This window comes from Peromyscus leucopus, chromosome 3 (genome assembly GCF_004664715.2).
Source record: "Peromyscus leucopus breed LL Stock chromosome 3, UCI_PerLeu_2.1, whole genome shotgun sequence".
Lineage (NCBI taxonomy): Eukaryota > Metazoa > Chordata > Mammalia > Rodentia > Cricetidae > Peromyscus > Peromyscus leucopus.
In genome coordinates this window covers 26,463,863-26,488,926 of record NC_051065.1, presented here as the reverse complement: position 1 = coordinate 26,488,926, position 25,064 = coordinate 26,463,863, and the positions used below count along the sequence as shown (strand labels likewise).

At 37.1% G+C, this 25,064-nt stretch overlaps 1 protein-coding gene across 1 annotated transcript in view; it reads left to right on the top strand.

Moving 5' to 3' along the window:
* The window catches only part of Znf804b (zinc finger protein 804B), a 524,634-nt gene extending 500,060 nt beyond the window's left edge, over positions 1–24,574 (top strand). The window contains exons 3-4 of the mRNA XM_028862409.1: positions 14,077–14,207; positions 20,220–24,574. Coding sequence (XP_028718242.1) covers positions 14,077–14,207; positions 20,220–23,874 — 3,786 coding nt within the window. The 3' untranslated portion in view covers positions 23,875–24,574. The remainder of the gene's footprint in view (positions 1–14,076; positions 14,208–20,219) is intronic.
* Positions 24,575–25,064: the final 490 nt, after the last annotated feature.

Genomic DNA, 25,064 nt, shown 5'->3' with positions numbered 1-25,064 from the left:
TGAGAAATGTGACACTATAACTTCCCTCCACCAAATGGACATGGCTGACTGTCTTTAGTTATGAACTATCAACTGAGTCACTTATGACAATACACAATGATGGACTATGACAGGCCCATTCAGATCTTCTGTCTGAACACAGCCTCCTGGTGGGTTATGGAGAAAGAGGATGGACTGGCTTTTTGGGAGAGAAGCATACTTAGGCTTGGTTACTCTGTCCTATGTGTTGTCCCCTCATAGTCCCTCTGAATAGAAAACCAAACATTGCCTGCAAGGCTATCAGCTCTATGTGTGTATCACTGATATGCACAACAGTGGAAATTTTTACTTGTGTAGTACGGTATATTCTCCAGGAAAAAAAGTGTATTGTGAATAGCATATGAAGTTCACGGCCATATTTTTTTAGACTTGTTAAATATTTTTACTTATTCTTTGAGAACTTCATGCATTATATTTTGATCTTGTGTTTTCTCCTTGCCAACTCCTCTCAGATCTTCTCACACTCCCTATGCATTGAAGCTCATATTCTTCCTTTCTCTAAAAACAATCAAACAAGCAATCAAACAAACAACATGGAGTCCAACATGTATTGGCTCACTACTCCTGAGCATGGGGTCTGCCTTGGAGCGTGGCTGATATACCTAATGTCACTACACTGAAGAAAACCGATCTTCTGATTTTCCCTCTCCCAGTTCCCAGCACCTATCAATTGTCAACAGCTTCTTGGTTAGGGATGAAACTGTATCCACTTCTCCTCCTCTATGATGGGATTCTGTGAGGCTTGATCTGTTGCAGAGTTTATGTATGCTATCCCAGTCTCTGTGCATTTATACGTTCATCTGCTCTATCCCTGGAAAACAGATTCCTTAAAGATTCCACTACCTCTGACTCATACAATCTTTCCACCTCCTCTTCCACATAGACCCATGAACCTCCAGCAGAGTAGTGTGATATAGACATCACATTTAGGGCTGAATATTCCAGAGTTTCTACATATTATCCAGTTGTAGTCTCTGTGTTAATTACTAACTACTACAAGAAGTTTCTCTGATGAGGGCTGAGCAGTGCACTCATCAATGGGTGTATAGCAATATATCATTGACAGACTCAGGTTAGTGACCTCATTGACAGTGTCAGGTATTGGTTACATCCCATGGGACAGTCATGACAATGAATATTAAACCTAACAAATAATACTGAGTTTTTATTCAAAAAGTTGGCCTTTCTTGGAGAAATAATATTTTAGTGCCTTATTGAGAGTTGCTCTGTAATGGGTTTAACCCTTCTTGATGAGAGCAGGAAACTCTTGAGTGTGCGAGTTCTCCAGTGTGCAGCAGATCTGCTGCCCACTCCTCTTTTTGTCCTAATGTCATACTTTATTAGATTATATTATACTGTATTAGAATACATAGTACATGCCATATTAGAATACATACTGATTTCATATTATCTTGCACTACGTGGCTACAAAAACAGGAATATACAGGGAGCTGGTATCAATCAAACAGAGCAAAGAATAACTCATAGTGACCGTAGCCCTTTAATTTAGTGTAGCAAAATAAACCATTGGTTTGGGAGAAAATACTGAATTTTAACAGAGAGTGAAAAATCTTTGTTACTAGTGAGCTTTTAAAAACATATTAAGAACTTTTTCTTATTTGTAGTTAAAATCAAATATATGTATGGGGAAAAATAAAACAATTATAATCATGATAATTAGTTTAGTTTCTTATCATTTGTGTTTCTCATTCAAGAGTTAGAATACAAAGAATTTTACTAGTATTATCTGACCTCTCTGTTTATCAGACTATAAAAAGATAAAACATGTCCAATTTCACTACCTGCCCTGCATAATAATTAATTTCTTTCCACTGCTCTTTATAAAGAATTTAAACTGTAACCCATTTTAATGTTTTCCATGAGCTGATATATTGAAAGGCCTTAAAGAATTTTACAGAAATCATTTACTTTTTCCTTATATTGATCGGTGTTACTGACAATTATGGTGATTCTGCTTAAATAAATATAAAAATAATGGAAAACATAAACACTAGGCAAATTCCTAATATAAAACTGGGAAATTTTGATTTCTGAGATAACTGGCCAGTGTATTCATCAGCAAACAAGCTTCCTTTCATTAGAAAAATTAATTATTGTAAGGGTCTTTTAAACAAGATGTTCATTTAGTATAACCTTTCCAGAAGTATTGAATTTACAACAACTTGTAATTTGTTGCTGATTAGTGGAAGGGCAATGAAAATATTTCCTATTTTATTTTTCTCTCTGAAGTTTTAATAATTTTTGCTTCATGTGTTTTAAAGTTCTGTTAAATGCATACACATTTATTACTATTTCTTTGCTTAATTTGCACCATTTTTACCATGAAATAATTTTCTTCATTTGTAATACAACTTCACTCTACCATCTACTGATTGAGTATACTAGCCTTCCAGACTTCCTCTGCCTGGTGTTGGCATGATATACATCTTTGTTTAGATGTTCCATGGCATACTTGTAGAATTAAGAGGATAACATGGGCACTCATTTTCCACTATGTGGGCACTGGGGATAATATCCAGGTCCTTAGGTTTGGCAGAAAATGACTTTACCATGTGAGTCACTTCCATGACCATGTATATTTAAAGTTTGATATTATAGCAGACATTCACCTGGGGCTTGCTTCTTTAAAGTTTATTATAATGTGGTATATAAAACACAAAATCATCCATATTAATAGGAATTCATACAATCTCATACATGTGTATATAATGCAATATTAAATAATATTAAAGATATTCATATCCTTAAAAACTTACTATTCCTTATGTGAATTGTTCAAAGTCCATTTTTCCAGGTTTTTGGAATATTCAGTTCATTGCTCCTATCTGTACTCATTCAGCTGTAGTTGGAAGGTTTCTCCAGTCCTACCAGGCCCCCACAGTCCAGTAGTATGCTTATAAAATAATCACTCAGAAGTTTATATTAATTATAACTGCTTGGCCCTTAGCTTAGGCTTATTACTGACTAGGTCTTACACTTAAATTAGCCCATAATTCTTATCTATGTTTAGCCACATGGCTTGGTACCTTTTCTCAGTTCTGCCTTGACATTTTGCTTCCTCTGTGTCTGGCTGGTGACTCTGACTCAGCCCTTCCTCTTCCCAGAATTCTCCTCATCTGCTCACTCCACCTATACTTTCTTTCTGGCTATTGGCCAATCAGCACTTTATTAAACCAGTGTACAAGGACATTATCCCACAGCATTCTGCTACAAAACAGGAGAGCAGTATTTCTTAATGTAGCTAACTGATCCTTATACTCATTCTTGAAGCTCTCTTTATACCCCATACCCAACTGTCTTAGCTACTGGTCTATTGCTGGGAAGAGATACCATGACCATGGCAACTATTATAAAGAAAGCTGATGCTGGAGAGCTTCTCTCCAGGTTCCCTAAGCCCCGCAGTTCCACAATCCACTTATAAAATAATCATTCAGACACTTATATCACTTATAAACTGTATGGCCGTGGCAGGCTTCTTGCTAACTGTTCTTATATCTTAAATTAACCCATTTTTATAAATCTATACCTTGCCACGTGGCTGGTGGCTTACCGGCATCTTGACATGCTGCTTCTCCTGGTGGTGGCTGCAGTGTCTCTCCCCTCTTCTTCCTTTTTCCCCAATTCTCCTCTTTCTTTGTCCCGCCTATATTTCCTGCCTGGTCACTGGCCATCAGTGTTTTATTTATATAGAGTGATATCCACAGCACTTCCCTTTTCTTCTTTTTTTAAAAAGGAAGGTTTTAACTTTAACATGGTAAAATTACATATAACAAAACAATTATCGAGCAAGAATCGCAGCTACAATATTAAAGAAGATGTCTTATCTATCTTATATTTGTGAGCTTAAGGTTTTATATATAACTTGTCTTTTATCATAACTGAGGAAATTACAACTATCTAGTCTTCAACTACATCAAAGGCCTGAGAAGGAACATAATGGTACCTGAGAAATGGTAGATGGATGCAAGCAACTTTCGGGAATCTTGCAAGAGTAGACCAAGACAGCTGGCAGCCTGGACAGTCACCTAATGTTTCTCAGCATTGTTGGTGCATTCAATGTAGTTACAGGCCTAGAGTATATGACAGACCATTTTTAGAAGCAGGAATTCTGAAAGATCATCTTACCCTGTCTTGGCAAAGTACAGTGGTCGCTTTCCTTGTGTCCCGCTTGTCCAAAAAGGACAACATTGTATTTGTACTGTCAGCCGTCAAGGCAAGGGCAGTTCTTTGTCCAGTAGGCCATTTTGTGCCAAGAAGACAAACTTCCAAATGGAAATGTCTTAGAAGCCCAACATTCTCTTGGGATCAAATTGGGCAGCGAGGAGCAATTGTGTCTCATGTCAACAGAATTCTAAGTTATTTAAATGCCATATTCTCTAGGTCTATGAAGTGTTTGAAGATTACCTATCTATCTGAAATATATCTATGTATACCTAGAAGACTTAACCAACATGACTACAAATATGATTATCATAGATAACTAATTATTAATATATTTTTAATTATCCATTATAATTTTAAATGAGTTACATAAACATAATACCTCAAACAAGAATAGAAATATATATGTACAGTATAACAAAATTAACTTCAAGTTTGTATCAATAAACTAAAATTTATACCAGTGTAAAACATTTTAAACATAAACTAAAATCTATACCAATGTAAAACATTTTAAACAAGTTGTTCTTTAAAAGTAGCTTCATTAATCTACCCTTTTATCTTATCATCTCTATATCCTCTTATATATCTATATCATATCCCCTTTTCTTTTTTAGAAAGAGATCACATTTATAATCAACCTGTTTTAAATAAAAATATTGTTTTTTCTCTGTCCCACACCAGAGGGCTCTTTTGATTTGGGACACAAGAATCTCTTAACCATTTTTTTTTTGTTTCTTTGTTTTTTGTTTTTTGTTTTTTGTTTTTTTAGAGACAGGGTTTCTCTGTGTAGCTTTGCGCCTTTCCTGGAACTCACTTGGTAGTCCAGGCTGGCCTCAAACTCACAGAGATCCGCCTGCCTCTGCCTCCCGAGTGCTGGGATTAAAGGCGTGCGCCACCAACGCCCGGCTACCATTTTTTTTTAAAAGCAATATGTCTGGGTTTAGAGGGGGAGTGAGCCAATTCCACCTCTAAAGCCAGCTTGGTATATTTGGGAATTTGGGCGTAGCATCTCTTACTACTTCCTGCTGGAGGGGGGCGCTGTATCTTATGGAGACGCAAAGAAAATTTTAGGCCTATGGGGTAGTCCTTGAGGCTGTATTGTGGGAGCCAGTTGCCTTGAAACCGTTCTGAATGTTGTATCATCTGGGCCATGTGTCATTGGAGACCTTTCAGGGGGTCTTGGCTGGTGAAACCTGATGTATCTTAATCTGGAATAAATCCATAGCCTCTGGCTTTCTGTGGAAACAAAAGCAGAACCTCTATTCCAAAGTAACATATGCTTATATCCAAATTTTGAAGTCAAGGTACCTTTAAAATTTACATTTTGGCATAAGTGAACAGCTTTTACAATCAAATGTTTTTCTTTAGTTACGGATATCAAAGATAACATAATCCAGATTCTCTGTGTGGTAGCCATCTTTATGTGGCTTATATTTTATATTACCTTGAGCCTATTGTTTTAAACTGAACCATTCTAAGACTGAAAAGGCGCTGTGGCTGCTGGCTCCTCCCACTTTAGCTTCCCAACATGGCGTTTTCCGCCAGTTCTGTGAGTCATCAAGTCTCAGAAATAGTGGGTCTATGCATTTATCAAAGCAGCGTGTAGCCCAGAAACTTCTTTTTTTTTTTTTTAATACTAGTAAAGACTAAATCTACCACACAGCGTAATGTGTCGCTGGCAGATGCCTCATTTCCACCATACTGCTGGTCAAACGCACACACCAGGAACCCGCCAGTGTGCAAACCTGCATTTTGCAGCATCTAGCTGCCCATATGAGACAAGAAGCAGGAACCTGGTTTTGGCTCTGTTTAGAATTGGTTATTAAATATTCTCAGGTTTAAGGTGGAAACTCGAGCCGTTGTGCGCCATTTGATGCTGGAGGGCTTCTGTCCAGGTTCCCCAAGCCCCGCAGTCCCACAATCCACTTATAAAATAATCATTCAGACACTTATATCACTTATAAACTGTATGGCCGTGGCAGGCTTCTTGCTAACTGTTCTTATATCTTAAATTAACCCATTTTTATAAATCTATACCTCACCACGTGGCTGGTGGCTTACCGGCATCTTTACATGCTGCTTCTCCTGGTGGTGGCTGCAGTGTCTCTCCCCCCTTCTTTCTGTTTCCCCAATTCTCCTCTCTCTTTGTCCCGCCTATACTTCCTGCCTGGTCACTGGCCATCAGTGTTTTATTTACATAGAGTGATATCCACAGCACTGGGATTGAAGACTAGCAGTTATAGTTACAACTTAGTATATATAATATCTTAGATAGAACATATTAAATATTAGATTCAGGTTCTTTAGGATAGGACACCTTTGAATGATCTTTATAACATGCCATTTACCTATGCTCTATACTTCTCTGGATTTTAGTATGTGTTTCTTCCTTGATATTGTTTGCATTGGTTGTAGTTACATCTTATCTAGGTCATTATCCCTCATTATTTCTGGACAATATTTGATAACCATTCCTTTGTATATAGTCTTGTATTAGTTTAGAATCTTCTTATTTAGACAAAAAGGGGGAGATGTAGTGGGTAGCCATTCCAGCTTGGATCTGGAAGTTCCAACCCCCATTGAGACTCTGGCAACTGTCATGCCTACGAGGCGGGGAGAGGGGAGGCACCTGGAGACCCAAGAGCTGGATGGGCCAGTGCTCTCTCTGTGCGCTCTCGGTGCCGGGACGCTGAACGGTGAAGGTGGACTGTGCAGAGCTCTGGAGAACACCGCTGGACTGCGTTACACCTTCCCCAGACCCTGCGACCTACCCATTACTTAATTTGTGAGTTACACCATTAAATAAATATCCTTTTAACTACGTGGAGTGGCCAAAATAATTTCTCCAATAGAAAGCATTTGCTTGGGGTTTGCTTATCGTTTCAGATGTTTATTCCACCATCATCATGGTGGGGAGCACAGTGAAATGTAGGCAGACATAGTGCTGCGAAAGTAGCTGAGAGTTCTTCATCTGGACTCAAAGACAACAGGAAGACAGAGAGCCACTTATCCTGGCTTGGGCTTCTGAAATCCCAAAGCCCACTTTGTCAAACAAGTTCACACCTGCTAATCATAAGTAGTGTCATTCACTGATAACTAAATATTCAAATATATGTGCCTATAGCAGACATTCTTAGTCAAACCACTACAATCCACTCCCTGGCTCCATAGGTTTGTAGCTATATCATAATGCAAAATTGCATTCAATCCAAGCTCAGAAGTTCCAGAGTCTATAATGATCTCAGCACTGTTTAAAAGTCCAAAGAGCTAAGCCTCCTCTGAGACTACAGGCAATCTCTTAATTGTAACCCCTGCAAAATCAAACTAAAAAGGCAGATCATATAGTTTCAACATACAATGGCACAGAATACATACATTACCACTCCAAAAAGGGGAAAAGGGAACATGGTGAGGAAATACTGGAACAAAGCAAGACCAAAAAGCAGATGGACAACCTCCAAACTCTGCATCTCCATATTTGTTATTAAAGCACTCTTCAGATCTCCAATTCCTTTCAGTTTTGCTGGCTGCAACACAATTCTTTTTCTTGGGCTAGTTCTACTCCCTGTTAGCATCTTTCCTTGGCAGGTACACCATGGGTACATCTTGGGGTCTCCAAGTACTTTAACATCAGACATGAAGATGCAGAGCTGGAGTTTGCCTACCTGATTTTCAGTCTTGCTTTGGTCCAGTATTTCCTCATTATGATCCTTTCTCTATGGTCTAGAATGATAATGTATATCCTGTGTCATTATATTTTGGATGTATGTAATCTGTTTTTTTATTTTGATATAGGGGATTACAATTAAGAGATTGCATGAATCTCAGAAGAGACTTTGAACTTTGGACTTTAAAACATTGTTGAGACTGTAATAGAAGTTGTACTAAATGCATTGTGCATTATGTTACAGTTATAAGCTTATGGTGGGGAAGAAGTGGAATGTGGTAGTTTAAATGTGTTGGTCCCTATAAGTTCATAGGGAGTGGCACTATTAGGAGATGTGGCCTTGACCTAGGAGTAGCCTTTTGGAGGAAATGTGTCAATTTGGGGTGGGTTTTGAGGTCCAATATGCTCAAGCTACAGCTAGTTCACTTCCTGTTTCTTTTCTTCTCTCCTTCCCTCTTGAAAGCTGGATGTGTTCTTTTTTACCCTCCTTGGAAGCTGGAGTTATTCTTTTTTTAAAAACTTTCTTTTTATTTATTCTTAGTGTCTTTCACATCATGTCTCTACATCATGCTCCAGATCTCAACCATCCCCCCTTCAAAAAACAAAACAAAACAAAAACAAAAACAAAAATAGCAAAATGAAATTTAAGAGAAGAAAGGCAGAAAAAAAGAAAGAGAGAATCTCATCATGGAAGCTGCAGTGTAATACAGTGAGTCACAAATCCCTTTACCCATAGATTATTTTTAAAAGCAGGAGTTCATCCCAAAGATTCATTGGTTTGGTTAAGGCCCCTAGTCTCTGCTATACGACTGATGCTGGGCCCTCACTGGGACTCTTCCTGCACATCCTGTTGCTGCACTCTATTTCCTGTTTCTTGCAGCCCAAAATGTATTAATTACTCTCAACTCCTTCTCCAGCACCATGTCTGCCTGCATGCTGCCACGACCTTCCATGATGATAATGGACTAAACCTCCAAACTCTAAGCAATTAAATGTTTTCCTTTATAACAGTTGCTGTGGTTACAGTGTCTCTTCACAGCAATAGAAACCCTAAGACATCAGGGTTTTATTGCTGAGAAGAGACACCCATGAGCATAACAACTATTATAACAAAAAACATTTAATTGGGGCTTGCATACAGTTTCAGAGGTTACTCTATTTTCATCATGGCCAGGAGCATGGCGGACATGGCACTAGAGAAGTAGTAAAGAGTTCTACATCTGGATCCACAAGCAGCCAGGAAAGAGAGCCACTGGGCCAGGCTTAGTCTTCTAAAATCTCAAAGTCCATCCCCAGTCACAAACTTCCTCCAACAAGGCCTCACATACCCCAATAAGTTCACCCCTACTAATCTGTCTAAATAGTGCCACACCCTTATGACTAAGCATTCAAATACATGAGCCTATGGGAGCCATTTTTATTTCAACTACCACATCAACTCTTCCCAGACTCTGATAAACATCATTCTTTATTCAACTTCTAGGACATTGACCATTTTATATTCTGCATATGAGTGATATTGAAGAGAATTTGCCTTTGTTTGCCAGGTTTATTTCCCATTGCTCATTGTTCTCCATCTGTGTGGCTGAAATGTCATTCTCTTTGTGAATGAATAATGTTCTGTTGTCTATAAGATCTCACTCTTTTATTGATACTCAATTCCTTTTCATTTTGCTGTTTAGGATGCTTAATTATTGATACATTTGAATTCTAGTTATCTTGTGATTTCTTTTACAGTTCCATTTGTTATGCTTTCACTTTTATTATTTTTCTTTTTTTGGATTGAAAAAAATTAATCATTCCTTTATATCTCCTTTTTGGTCAATTGCATAAAAACAATTTATCAGTTTAATAGATGTTATATAATTTATAGTGCATTTCTTTAACTTAACAGTCTGCTTTTGATTGGTAATATATTGCTTCATACATAAGGAAGAAACATTTCAACAGTACATTGACATTTCACTCTTCCCAGACTCAATGCCATTGCTTCTCATTTTATTTATACAATTTCTGTAAACTTCAAAACCTAACAGTGTAATAATAGAAAGCATCACAAGGATATTAAATATTGCCACAAATCTTTTCCTGTTTGTTCTTAGGAGTAAATGTTTCTGATATCATTTTCATCTTTACTTCAAGATACCTGTTACCACTTCTTATTTATGTCTAGAAGTGATGAATTCTTTTAGCTTTGCATGTCTGACTATATTTATATTTAACTATTTATAAAGAGGTATTTCTTTTAATATAGAGTCCTATCTTAATATTACCCTGAAAATTTAAAAACAATTCATTGCAATCCTTTTTAATATTTTATTCTTTGAGAGTTTCATACAGTGATTTTTTTTTTTACATATTAACCTCAGTCACCAAATTTCTTATCCATCTTACTTAATATTCTCTTTAATTAAAAAAAGATGATCAAGTTCAATCTATGATTTCCCAATTCTTCTGGCGTTAGGGTCTTCCATAAGAATACAGACTCCCTTATGTGTATCAGGCCCCTAAACTAAACTGGCTGTCCCTTTGCCAGTAACTATCAATGCCAATAGCATTTTGGCTAGTGTTGAAACTTCGTATCTACTTCACATCTCCATGCTGCGATTTTATCTGGCTTAAGCTTGTCCAGGTCTTGGGTAAGCTATCATAACCTCTGTGAATTCATATTTGCAACTATCTTGTCATGTCCATAAAACACATTTGGTTGTTATCAGCCATTGCCTCTGGATCTTATGATAATTTCTTCCCCTCTCTGTGATGATCACTAAACCTTGCAGGTAAGGTTATGATATATATGTTCCCTTCTTATTTTCTGCACCTTGACAAACGTGGGTCTCCGTGTTAACAAGCATCTATTAAAAGGAGAGTTCTTGATGAAGGTTGACAAGTGAACTAGTATATGTCTATAGCAATAAATCATTAGAAGGTAATTTAATACTGTGTCTATTTAGCAGAATAATAGTAAATTTTTCTTAGAGCCTATCTATCTAGCAATAGGTTCTTGGCCTCAGTAAAAATGTTATGTAGCATGGATTCCATCTTGCAGAGCTGATCTTAAATTCAATCAGAAAGTGTTTGTTTACTTCCATAACATTTGCCCCACCTTTGCATCAGTGGGTATATCTTGCCATGCCAATCATCATCATAGTTAAAGATTTCACAGCAGGATAAGACAGGTGTTTATTCTTATTGGGAGTGTTCTATATTGCCTTTTAGAATTATGAAAGTTAGGCAGTAGGAACTTCTAGGCCAGTACCAGCTTTACTTCTCTATATTCTATGATTCAAGTTGTGGTATCTTCAGCAGTAGGCTTTTCTTTTCTTTTTTCTTTTTTTTTTTTTTTTGTTTTGTTTTGTTTTTGTTTTTTGAGACAGGGTTTCTCTGCATAGTTTTGCGCCTTTCCTGGAGCTCACTTGGTAGCCCAGGCTGGCCTCGAACTCACAGCGATCCGCCTGGCTCTTCCTCCCGAGTGCTGGGATTAAAGGCGTGCGCCTCCACTGCCCGGCCAAGCAGGCTTTTCTGGTCACATTCTAGATGGTAACCAGGAAAAACAGCAGTAGACTGTAATTTGTGGGAGTAAATGGGGCCCTGCTGACCAACAACTCCCAAAAAGGTAACCCACTCTTGCCCCTGGGCTTTTTATTTGCCTGCCTGTGATATCTAGTGAGAGCATTATGCCCCTGCTCTATTAATGAGTAAGTCCATTTAATATATAAAAGCTTTAGGAAGCTTTTACAATAGTAGGTTTTCTTAGGACTTTTTTCAAAAGGTCTTTGGTGTTAGTTACACCTCTTATTTCATATATTATTTGAGGATTTTGTTTGTTTAGTTTTTTGTTGTTGTTTGTTTGCTTGTTTTATAACTGCCTATCATTCAGGTAAATAGTTTGTAATCCACTATTCTTTTATTCCTTGCTTTTATCATGTATTAGGTAAATCCAATGTAGTACTCAACAGAATTAGTTACTCTACTGATGATGAGTTTCCTGAGTTCTTTACTCAACCCAACATATATTATCTCAGTTCTCTTGGTGAGAACCTGAATGAATTGAGACCTTATGTGGACGGTAGTATTTATTTCCTTTAATTCTTTACATGGTTACTTCCTTCTTCCCTCCCTTCCTTCTTTCCTTTCTCTGTATAAGCTTGAGCACTCCCAACTGGCTGAGATAAATTTGGCTAGAGGTTATACAAAATTTATGTTTCCAGGTTTCTTTGTTCCTACAAAAATATTTCACTTTTATGATTTCCATAACAAAAGAACTATCTTAATTATTCTTGTGGACTTCCAAAGTGTGTTTTGTGTGCTATTTAAAATGAAGGGACAGAGCATTTTCTTGTGAGTAATATGGGTTCAATTATTTGTCTTTGTGGAAGGGAAAATAATTGGTTTGTATAATTTGTACTCCATAAGAGCAGGTTATAGCATTTATTTATTGAAAGATGAGACTGAATGAAAACATGAAAGTTTTTCTAATTAAGAAATAGAAGTATCCCAGAATCTTGGAACTAATGGAAAAAACAAATATACACCAAAGTGCCAATTAATATTCTAATCTTAAGTGATCAAATATAAATAATGAATCAACTTCCACAATTATAAAACTTTCATGTGCTGGTAATACCAAATATTAAATAAATGTGGAGGATTTTTTTTATTACATCTATGAACCAAGAGTAAAAATGCCATCTTCACCGAAGATAGCCAGCTCCTTTCTTCAACATAGTTAAAGTGAAACTTATGTATTCTCTTAAAATATGCAAAATAATTTCCAAGAGTGTTTTCTCATCAGGTAAGTATTCACTGTAATCCTAGAGTTATTATAAAGCATGTCAGGTTGGAGGGAGTATAAATATCAGATACAGGCTGTCATCTCCTTCATGGTCACACCCTGATGTTTAACTGTACTTGGGAACTATTGATCTTTTTGTTGTTGTTTTTTGTTTTGTTTTCTGGGTGCAGGGGAAGGCATACTTTAATTCTCGGGGCCTTTTCTTTTCTCTTATTTTTTTCTTTTTTTGTTTAGAAATATCCAAAGCATTTATTAAAATTGAATTCAGATTGAATATTGTATTCCCTGTGCCCATTGCCAGTTCTATGTTCTTTGGTTCTTTGTACTCAGAATATTCTCCTTTAAAAAGGCTGGTCTACCTCCTTTAGGTATCCATTTTAGATATGGTTGCCTGGCCACTATCTTCTATGACAATGTTCCTTTCAAGAATGAAGCTAATGATCATTAAAGATTTTGGGCTTTGCGTTATGTGTAGAAAAAATAATCTGCTACCAGATTAATGATAGTTTGTAGATTTTTCCTTAACTCAGGAGGATCTTATACCTGATATGAAAAATTAAAAGTGGACACAGATTTTAAACTATTTAATATCTTGTGAGAGTTAAGAAAGGCTAATCTTCCAGTATACTTCCAATTGAGCATTAAGCCCCAAGCTTTATGATGCTAGTTTGATGGTGTCTGTTTCTCAATACATACAATGTTGGTAGGTGTGCTGTGCAGCAGTTTCTGAAGGAAAGATCCAAACAGGCAATAAGAAGCAGCTAATGTGCCTATAAACCAATTGTTTTAGAGAATAATCATTAAAAGTGTTTCAAGTTAATTTAAATGAAGAAGGCCAAACTACTATTCTGAGTTTAAATTCCTAACCATTTCTTTGCATCTCGCTCTACATTTAGTATATATCTCCAACTAAAAATGGTTTAAAATCCCACATAGACCTAGATTTGGTAATAGAAGCAATTTACTGAGAGAAGTTCATTCCACTCAGTTTATTGAATCAGCATCATCTTTATGGGGAGGATCTAGGTAGGAATGTGTAATCTCTGGCCTTCTCTCTCTTTGCAGATAGCACATGAATTCATTTTTTCATTCTCACAGACACAAATGAGTCAGCTGTGCAGTCAGGGTGATTTTACCAAGGACCGGGTCCCAGCTTTCCAACACACGATGAGATTGACTTTGACAAGTTTTGAGGAACAGCCTAGTCAACAACTACATTTATCTACTACATTTATCTTGGAGCAGAGAAAAACACTGGAGGAAATGCTTTTTCTCTCCATATCCCAAAAGACACCTTTGCATTCAGGACCATGTTTAATTAAGGCTCTGTAGACGGAAAAGCATGTTTTACTTATTTATGGTTTCCTTTCTGCTTGATTCTTTTCTATAGAGATTGAAGGAATTAAAGCAACGAGAATTTGCTCGAAACGTGGCTTCCAAGTCATGGAAAGATGAGAAGAAACAAGAAAAAGCACTTAAGCGACTCCATCAGCTGGCCGAACTGCGGCAGCAATCTGAGTGGTAAGAAGTAGAGGGGCTTGGGTGGTCCAGACTGCTTCTCCCATGTCCCGGGAAATTTCAATAATGAATCTACTTGATTCCCCACAACAATATAAAATTAACATTAATCAACAAATATGCCTGAAGGCAAACTTTTAATTGTTAATGGTTTGTAAATTAGTAATTTTGTCATTTGATTTTTTTTTTCTTCCTGATGTTGTTAACTTATTACCCTGTTTAATGAAGCGATCCAGGGAACAATTCTAATAAACTGTCATCTGTTCTAGCTTGACTTGTTCTGACATAATTCCACAGTAATTTAAGTTTTATAATGATAGCTCTTAAAATATTTTATTTAATGTTCATACATGCATATAATATGTTTAATGTTTAAAGTACAATATGTTGGATCAAATCCAACCTCCATTTTCTCCCCCCAACTCCTCTGTTCACACTTTTCCTTACCAAGTTCGTATGTTCCCTCTATATATATACACATCTACATTTAAATACTTTATAGTACTCCCTGTGTGTACATGGACATGGGGTCATTTTCTCATCTACCAGATCAAGGATGGGTATTTTCATAGGACCCACATCCCTGAAGAAAACTGACTCTCTGTTTTCCAGCAGCCATCGATTACCAAGAGCTCCTCAGATAGGGATGGGGCCTCATGAGTCCCTCCCCAGTCCAGCTTGGGAATTCGGCTGCCTTGATCTTATGTAAACACTCTGTGTACAGTTCCAGCTGATGTGTATTCATATATGAAACTTTGATGTCATGTCTGGCAAACACTACTCTGCTTCAAGCATCTACAATGATAGTTTTTAAACTATAAATAACAATGTAGCTTTGGGGTGGAAAATACATGTACTGTATATTCCCTTGTTCACACTTGATTCTACAATAAATGACACTAACATTGTCTGGCAGACAAACAAAATATAATTAATGTGGTTAAATTTACCTCACAGTGCCATTTTAATTGATAATTATACCATAACAAGCATTACACTAATACATACTTGTAACTGAAAATTGACAATTTTAAAAAAGCTTGCAGCCACTGAATGATTCAAAGTTGTTACCTGGAATGCAATTAACTTTGCAGATTGTGAATTGTGCTAATATGAAACATAATGTGTAACAGTAACATAACTAATTAATATGGTTGACAGCAACCTGGTGAATTATGAATTTATAGCTCTGCCAGAATTTAAATTCCTATTGTTTAAATGGAAAACAATATAAAATAACAAGAGTGAATGGTTCAGTTATATTACCATAAAATATTAGACTTCAAATGTTATCATTAGGAAATACTTATGATTTTTGGCCAATTATTCATGGAAATGGTGGCAGTAACAATTTTACAATATTTGCATGTATGCAATGTTTAGAATGTGTTAATTAACATCAAATATATGATAATATTAAAAATTTTAAAATATAAGATAAAAGTGAATTAAAGGTACTATACTACATGTGTACAGAGATTAGATTAATGTAAAGAAATTTTCCTGGCAGGCCCACACAATAAGAAAAGTAGACACTATATTGGGCACTGATCTTTCTACCGGTCTATAAAATGAGGAACTCATATTATTTGAACACAGTAATGAATTAGTATTAATAACAAATCAGATCTGCTGAAATTGGGCTTAGAAGACTAACTCCTGTGTTCATTAGTGTAACATACAGGAAAACATTTAGATCACATTTCAGTTTCTGCATGATTAGTTACAGGACACGGTAAATTAAATAATAATAAATGGGGAAGAAAAAAATCCTCGAAAACAGTCTTCACAGGCCAGACCAGATTTGCCTTGTTCGGCAGCAAATCTGAGTTGCCCTCACAAGCATTGCCGTCGTTGTCTTTACTGTGAAAGTAACTACATATCCACATCCTGCCCCCGATGGAAAGGATCAGAGGAATGTTGATGATGGTGGCAGTAAGGGCATGATGGTCTCACAGATGATGCAGTAGTAATGATGATGACCCTGTTGTTAAATTTCTTAGTTGCTGTGGTTACCTGGTAAGGTCTTCCAGATAAAAATGCCCACTCTATTAAGTTAGCTTATCTATCAGGAAACCTTATGTATCAAACACACTCTAATGTAACCACTCTATAGGCCAGAATGTATCCTACTGGAAAAGATATGTGTTCAGCTTTCTGAACACACAATTTCAAATCATGAAGATAGTTTCTTCCTTTTTATTACTCCCCAACTGCTCTATTTGCATAACAGTCTAATGCCCTAACAGAAGTCACTTAGAGTTATAAAATATTTTCTTTGTTGAAGCAGGAGAGAGACATGAAAATTAAAAATGAAATGACCACTAAGAATATCATGGCCTCTTTCCTGGACAATGTGCCTTTGATCTGTTAGCCTCACTCACATTTCCTGAGAAGTCTGGAAAATCTGACCCTGGCATGCAAGCCTTTCATGAGTATTTTGTGTTTCTTTCTGTGCTGTGTCTTGCCCTGTTTACTCACATCTGACTTCCGGCATCATACAACTAACCCTGTAGAAACTGATTCTCTCTGTGGAGAATGATCCAAATCACATGATTCTTCATGTGGAAAAGAAAGGTGAATTAGCAGTAATCGGAAGACTTGGATCAAATAGATAAACAAATATTGGCAGAAACTGGCTATGAGTTTCACACAGGCAGCCTGCTTCCATCTTCTCTTGGACAGCTTCCCTCAACTGGGGTCTCCAGTGAAAGCATCTATTGCATTGGGAGGTACTCACTTTCCAAACAGAAACTTCTACGTAAAAACTTAAGTTCAGTACAACTTTATGGGTGATTTTGCAACATTTGAGAAATGTTAGTGATGTTGATTCTGAAAACAGAAGCTCACCATATAAGAACCAGAATGCAACACACACACACACACACACACACACACACACACACACACACACACACTCATTCTGTTTTGGCACATGTTTGTTTTTTTTTTTTTTTTTTTCTGTTTGAAAAGTATGTTTTCCCCCATAGGAGACAAATTGTATATTTATGAAGTTACTTTGCTTTAGAAATCGAGGACAATATTGGGATGAAAATACAATAGTAAGAGTTAAATGGTTGGGGCTGGAGAGATGGCTCAGTGGGTAAGAGCACCAACTGCTCTTCCAGAGGTCTTGAGTTCAATTCCCAGCAACCACATGGTGGCTCACTACCATCTGTAATGAGATCTGGCACCCTCTTCTGTACACATAATAAATAAATAAATCTTTAAAAAAAAAAGGTAAATGGTTAGTTCTATAGTTGCTTTCTTACTGGGTTTTACAAATAAAAATAATTATTTTAAAATCACTGAAACTAAAAATAATTTCAAAGAAGAAAATGAAAGAACAAATGTGTTAACTATGAAAAATTACAGAAGTAGGAGCATTCACTGCTAGGGATGAGGGGCTAGGGAAATGGAAAGTCAATGCACATTCATATACATTCTTGAGATCTGATGTAGAGCCTAGAGACTATACATAGTAATAATTATTGTAGTCTGTACTTGAAATTTGCTAAGATATACAATATTAAGTTGTTTTTAACACACACACATAGGTAATTATGTGTTGTGGTAAATATGTCAATGAGTTTTATTATAGTAACAATTTCATATTATATGCATATATCTATTTGACATCCCCATGTGCACCATGGTATATCCACCCACATACATTTACTCATATACTCAAATAACTAACTATACTTTTATTTTAAAATTAAATGAAACATAATTTAGAAATAGTAAAATATCCATGTTTGATTGCAATTTGAAAAAAGAAATGTTAATAGTCTCCCATGAGAATCTGAATGCTTTCTGTTGAGTATAATACCAATAATAGAAAATTGACTGATTTTTCAGAAGAAGCAAACTTATCAATTAGGTAGCATAGATAGTGCTTAATCTAAAAAATGTCACAAATGTGGAGAGATATCTGCTTGTCACGAAAACAAAATTGAGAGTCACAATTTCGTCATTCCTTGTCCTTCTCCGTCCAGGTTCCAATAAAACTTCAATAAAACTTTTTGATCTTTTTGTTTGGGTTGAAATAGCATTCAATAGCCCACACATTGTGTTTGAATACTTCTCTCCATTAGTGACATTAAATGGACCTTTTTGAAAAGCATGGTGAAATTATCAAAGCAAGGAGATTATTGTAACAGAGAGGGTGGATACATAATCCTCACTATGAAACAATTAAGGAAAAGTCACTGTTTTATAAAATTTTTAAATTTGATTTCCTTACAATAATGGAATATACCATCGTTATAAATCTTTACCCGGCCGCTGATGAGAACAGATAATCTCAAATAATAGTGAAATAAATAATGGCTAAAATTATAGTTTATAAGTTAAAATTCATAAGGGCAGATAAAATAACAGGTTGTAGTATTGTAAAGATGCAATGGTGTGGGTAAGGCAAACTTTGGATACCAAAAATTATCCTTCAACTAAAACAAGAGATTACAAGCAGTAGAGTACCAACATTCATCCTGAGTCCATTACATGTTGTTCCTGTGTACTTATGTTTAGGGCTGATGACCTGGCATTGGATAACACATCAGGGGAGTTTTCCTTTCAGAAAATGGATTCTCCCCTTTTCAGAAGTCAGTGATTGCCTGTATCTCTTTACCTAAGGTGGAGTCTTGTGAAATTTTCTCCATCCATGTTGGCATGTCAACTGCTGTCATTATACAGGGCTTATTCATGCAGCCATAGTGCTGAGATTTCATGGAAACAGTTTCTCTATCATGTCTAGAAGACACTATCCCACAGCATGTGCCCTGATCCTCTGGCTCTCTATACTCTGTCTTCTGTGATATTCCCTGAGTGTAGGTGTTGGGTTGTAGGTGTATCAAATTGAGCTCAGTACCCCAGGGCCACTTATTTTCTGAATTTTGACCAGGTATGAATTTCTGTAATCATCTCCATCTGTTACAAAAAGAAGATTCTTTGAGGAAGACTGAGAAGTACATTTTTGTGTGGGTATAAGGATAGGTATTGAAAACACAGTCCTTCAGAATTTAAATGATATGTTTTAAGGGTGTAAGTTTTAATGTTTTATAGCCAAGAAACAAATGATGAGTAATAATGAAGATCTAAGATAGACAACACAAGTTAGATGTCCGTCCAGACACACGGGAAAAGCAACAGAATGGCATTTCAAATAAACTGTTGGAAAAGTGATGTAGTAGCTGCTTTTCCTCAGTCAGCATCAGCATTACTGTAGGGAAGAGGTAGCAGATAGGGTGTGAAAAGCCTAATTTTAACCTCAAAGTTCCTGTCTATGTATGTTTATTTTCTGCTTTCTGTTTAAATCATTAATGAACTTCAGCAAAATCAACAATCTTGAAAAACCTCAAAAGACAGAGAATGCACAGTTGGCATAAAGTTGTTCTCGTGAGTAAGAAGCAAGGGAAGCTACAGGAAAATCCCTGGGAACACTGAGCCTGCTTGAAGCACATCAGCTTCTTGCTGCTGCACTCATTAGGTAGCTGCTGACAAGAGTAATGACTAGGCACCCTGCTTCAACAGAAGTAAACGGGAAGGACTTTTGATGTTGAAGGGTTAAATATTGAGTGCTGAAGATGCCAAAAATCAAATTGAAACTATTTTTACACTTTGCAAATTTTTATTTCTTATCGAACATGAAAGTACTGGTTAGAAGACTATGAAACATATTAAATCTGCATTTCTAAAGATCACAGGTTATGAGGAATATATTGTGATGTAAATGCTCTATTTTACTTTGTTTTGTAGCTTTCAAATAAGATAGTTACTTGTTATTGCTTTTTACATTTCTAAATAACAGAATTAAACAGAGCATTTCAATATAGCCATACAACAGTTATACTGACTTGTATGTGCATGATAAAATGGTGATTTTGTAGAAAATAACGTTCACCAATAAATATTAAAGCAACTCATTGTAGAAATACTATGGAATGTTGTTTGCATATAGATTTGATTCCAATGCTAATGTCCTACTCATTTAAATATTCACTATATTTACAGTGTTTCTGGAAATGGACCAGCATACAAAGCCCCCAGGATAGCAATGGAAAAGCAGCTCCAGCAGGGAATTTTCCAGGTTAAGAATGGCAGAAAGGTCTCCTGCATGAAGAGTGCCCTTCTCCTCAAGGGAAAGAGCCTCCCCAGAAGCACTGTGGACAAGCAGCGATTCACCACACCAAACCGTCAGCAGCTACAGCCAGACAGGCGGTTCCTGTTTGGAAACAGGATCACACAAACATCTTCCGATCTCAGCAATGCAAACCACAGGACAGGAGTTTCATTTTCATTTTCAAAAAAAGCCTATCTAAAATTAGAATCCTCAGCCTCAGTTTTCAGCGAGAACACAGAGGACACCCATGATTGTAACAAGTCGCCTACCTTTAAAGTCAAACAAAGAGTAGAGAAATGCATGTGTTGCAGGTTTGCAAATGATGATCCACACCTTACTAAGGAAGAAGGTGTTATCTCACCCAGCCATCTGGAAGGTGTTTTAAACAACACCTTCTCGATGAACTCTAAAGTGTCACAAAACAAAAATGAATATCTTAATGAGAGGCTGAAAGATTCATCAGGCATTCATGCTTCTTTCTCTAACCCTAACCTCCATCTTTCAGAAAGAGATTTTACTCTTTCCAGCAGAGAGAAAGAAATCGGGAATGCACTGAAGGATACTTCAGAAAACTGCATTAATCAACCATGCCAAGCAAATGAATCCTCCAGTCCAGTACACATTTGCAAGCATGGTGATAACAGTTGGTGTGGAAGTCTGGATGAGTTTTTGCCTTCAGGACCAAGTGAACAAAAGATGAGAGCACATCTGAATTCTAACTCCAGAATGGAAGACCGAGCAAAGTCTTTAGACGAATCAGAAAGAGTTAGCAACAATGTGCAAAGGCACTGCAGAGAACGTTGTCCACGTGATCTAAAATCCAAATCATTGCCTTTCCTTCATGTACAGAGCAAGGATGGCCACACCACTCTACAGTGGCCTACAGAACTTCTGTTCTTTACCAGAACAGAACCTTGCATATCCTATGGCTGTAATCCATTGTATTTTGATTTCAAACTTTCTCGAAACACAAAGGACGAACATAATTCAGAGAATGTAAAAACAGAAATGGAGAAGGAGGCTTTGGAAATGAAGCCAAAAACAGAGAGCCAAGTCTCAGGTTTAATTAAAGAACAACAAAAAACGACCCAAGGTAATCAATCTCTGAAGCCAAAGATGATTATAGCTAACCCAGATTGGGAAAAGTTCCAGAGACAATACAATTTGGGCTACAATGATTCTGATTCTAGTACAAGTGAACATGATAGTCTACGAGACTTGGAAATGAAAAGTCCTGAAGTGCCTGCTTGCTTTAATCTGTCTCTAAAGGATGGCATAAGAAAAGATAATGTTGATGACATTGAATTGAAGGAACCTTCAAACATCCACTGCCGAAGCTGCAAAAGGGCCATTCTAAATAATGCTCAGGAGGGTCTCTCATGCTCTCTTCACATCTCTAGGACTAAAAAGCATAAACTGAATCCCTGCAGTCCACATTCAGAGTTTGAAGGAGAAAACCAAGATACTTGGAATTGTAGTCTTTATACATCAGAGGGTCACAGTGAACATTCGAAGGGGATCAGTGAGAGTTTAAATAGCTGCAACATTAGCATGGCCAGCAGGGTTTCTATGAGTGGGAGACCAAGTATTGACAGATGTTCTCCAAAGCCACCTCTGGGTGACCGTCCCAGAACAAGGGAAGACTCTCCCAGAAACATGTCCAGCTGGAGAAACATGTGTTCAAATCATCGGTCCAGCAGCAGTGGGAGCCGTCGTTTGCTCTACGTTTGCAAGACAGAGTGTGCCTCAGTCGAAAGGCACATGTGGAAACACAGAAAGCACAATTGCCTCTGCTTGTCTGACGTGCCAATAAGCACTAACTGTCCTCAGTCAGAAACCCAGAAAGACGGGAATGGCAAACTGCGGGACTCACTTAAAACTAAAAAACAGTCAAAACACAGAAACTGTCATTGCAGAGAAAGATATAAACTGGGCAAAACTCATCAATTTGCGGGGCCCAAACCCACAAGAATTTTCCATTGTGATTCCAGTTCACAGGTTTCCCTTGATAGAAATAGTGAAAAGCCCTTTAATGGCCCAGGACCTCAGCACAGCAAATCAGGCTCGTATTTGAGACAGAGAGGTTACTGCTTAAACAAAAACAAGAGAAGCCAAAAGTCTTTTGCCAGCCTTCACATTTGTGATGTGGGAAAAGTCAAGTGCAGACAATGCAACCCCAGCACTCTCAATTACCTTCTCAGGGGCTGTGTAGGTGGCCCTTCAGAAACCACGCAGTCACACATTCCAGATGGAGAAGGGCCTTCCCTGACAGCCAAGGGTCTTTTAGAAAGAGTGAAAGCCAAGAAGTGTCAGGAGCAATCAACAAAGTTTGAGTTCTCTTCAAACAGTGGTTTAAGAGAATCAGAGGCTCATTCACAAATCCAACACACAATTCAACCTGGACCACCAAGCCGTAACAGAACATCATTGCCTTTTTCAGAGAAGAGACAACAGATGGGCAAAAGGAGAAATGATAAAGGCATCGTAATTCATAAGACTTCTGACAAAGACAAAATCAAAAGCTCACAAAAAAATAATTTTACTGTTTTACCAGACACTGAATGTGATAATTATCTCTCCAAAGGCATAAAGCATGCAGCAATGAATTCCCAGCCTTTAAGCAGAAATAAGAACCAGACAACAAAAGAGCAATCTAAATCTTCAATTAGTGAAGTCCAGCCTTTTCATGGAAGCTGTGACCCAGTACCAAATGATTTCCTTGGTGCTTTTCCATCTAATAGATATACTGGTGTAACTGATTCAACAGAGACCAAAGAGGACCAGATAAATCTAGACTTACAAGATGTAAGCATGTCTATGAATCACGTAGAGGGGAATATAAACTCTTACTATGACAGAACTATGCAGAACCATGACAAAGTGGAAGATGAATTAGAAATGTGTCATAAATCTTTCTCCCCCCCTTTAATTCAACAGCCCATAACATTTTCTCCCGATGAAATAGATAAGTACAAGCTCCTCCAGCTGCAAGCCCAGCAGCACATGCAGAAGCAGCTGCTGTCGAAGCATCTCCGCGTGTTGCCTGCTGCAGGGCCCACTGCCTTCTCTCCGCCCTCAGCTGCGCAGCCAGTTCCGGTCCACCAGCACACATCCATCACCACCATCCACCACACATTTCTGCAGCATTTCGCTGTTTCTGCTTCCATAAGCTCCCACAGCAGTCCCCTCTCTATCGCTCATCTGCACCCACTGCCACAGCCACATTTGACTCCTTTTTCATTTTCAACCATGGCTCCAACCATTATCCCTGCACACCCCACTTTGCTAGGACATCCCCTGCATTTAGTGACTGCGGCCCCCTTCCACCCATCGCATATGGCTTTTCAGGCACTGCCTCCTGCAGCGTTTATCCCCACATTGTTTGGTCCGCATTTAAATCCAGCCACAACTTCTATTTTCCACTTGAATCCTTTAATCCAACCAGTGCTACAAGGTCAAGATCTTTTCCATCACTCTTGCTCCAGCCAGATGCAACAGTTAAATAGTATGAAAGAGGCCTTAAATATGTCAGTACACTTGAACTAATAGTTATTACAACTCATCTTATGAATAAATAATGCAAATTGTCACAACCTACAGAACAATGCATTAATATCATCTCTCCCATTACTATAAGGTTTAAAATAATGGTGCCAAGTCCAAATGTAACTCATATATAAATACAAACGGAATTGTCATAATAGAAATGGGAGCATTTTAAGAACTTGTTCCTGGAAAAAAATTAGAGCAAATTAAAATGGTCTGATGGAAGAAAATGTTAGGAAGTATTAAAGAGTGGTTTGAGATAAGTAGTCAACTAATGCTAAAACTGGTAAAAGAAAACAGTCTGGCACATCGCCAATATGAAGAAGCAAGAGAAGACCCTATGTTTGAAGTATTTGATGAGTGAGTGGTAATGAATGTGAATTTCAGTTTCATTTGTCAGGTAATATTAAAATGTCAGTAAAATGAACCATTGATTAAGAATAATTTCTTTTGACATATTTTCATAGAGCCTAACAGCTATTCCTATTAACACAAGCAGAAAACAACTACAAAAAGTAACTTTACAACTGCTGAAATTCTGTGAAAGATCATTTTGCTTCACTTCATATATTACTGTATCAAGATTGCCTGTATGAATCAATAGCATCAGGAATTGAGAATATTTCAATTTTGTATTAGAAAGCATACAAAAGATACTATTAGTATTTGATAATGCAAAATAAATTATCCATATAATAACATTTTTTACATATTAATAATTCTTTCAAACATTATAAGCACTAAAACATTAAGTTTTCTTTACTACTCAGAAACTTCATTGTGTTCAGAAATAAAAAGCATGAGGCTCAGAAAAGATAAATTTTATGAGGGTAAGCCAAGTTATCACCCATTTAATTTCAAATATTTATTGAAAAGAGTTCCTAGCCCATAAAAGTTTTGCTTCTTGCATTACTTGTAAACTGTCATCTATTTGGTGTATAATTTAATATCCTTATAATTATAAAACTATCACTTACATCTACTGTAACTATGGGTTTCTAAAAATAAAACTCACAGGGCAGGAGGTGGCCTCTACCTGATAATGATGTGAAGATGTAATCTTTGGCACACTGAAAAAAGAGCATCTCTTACTCCGACCTGGGGAGAGGCATCTACATTCCCTGAATACATACATGCATTTCACTTCAGGCAGGTAAAGCACTTCTAGCCCATTTTTTCTTATTCCTCAC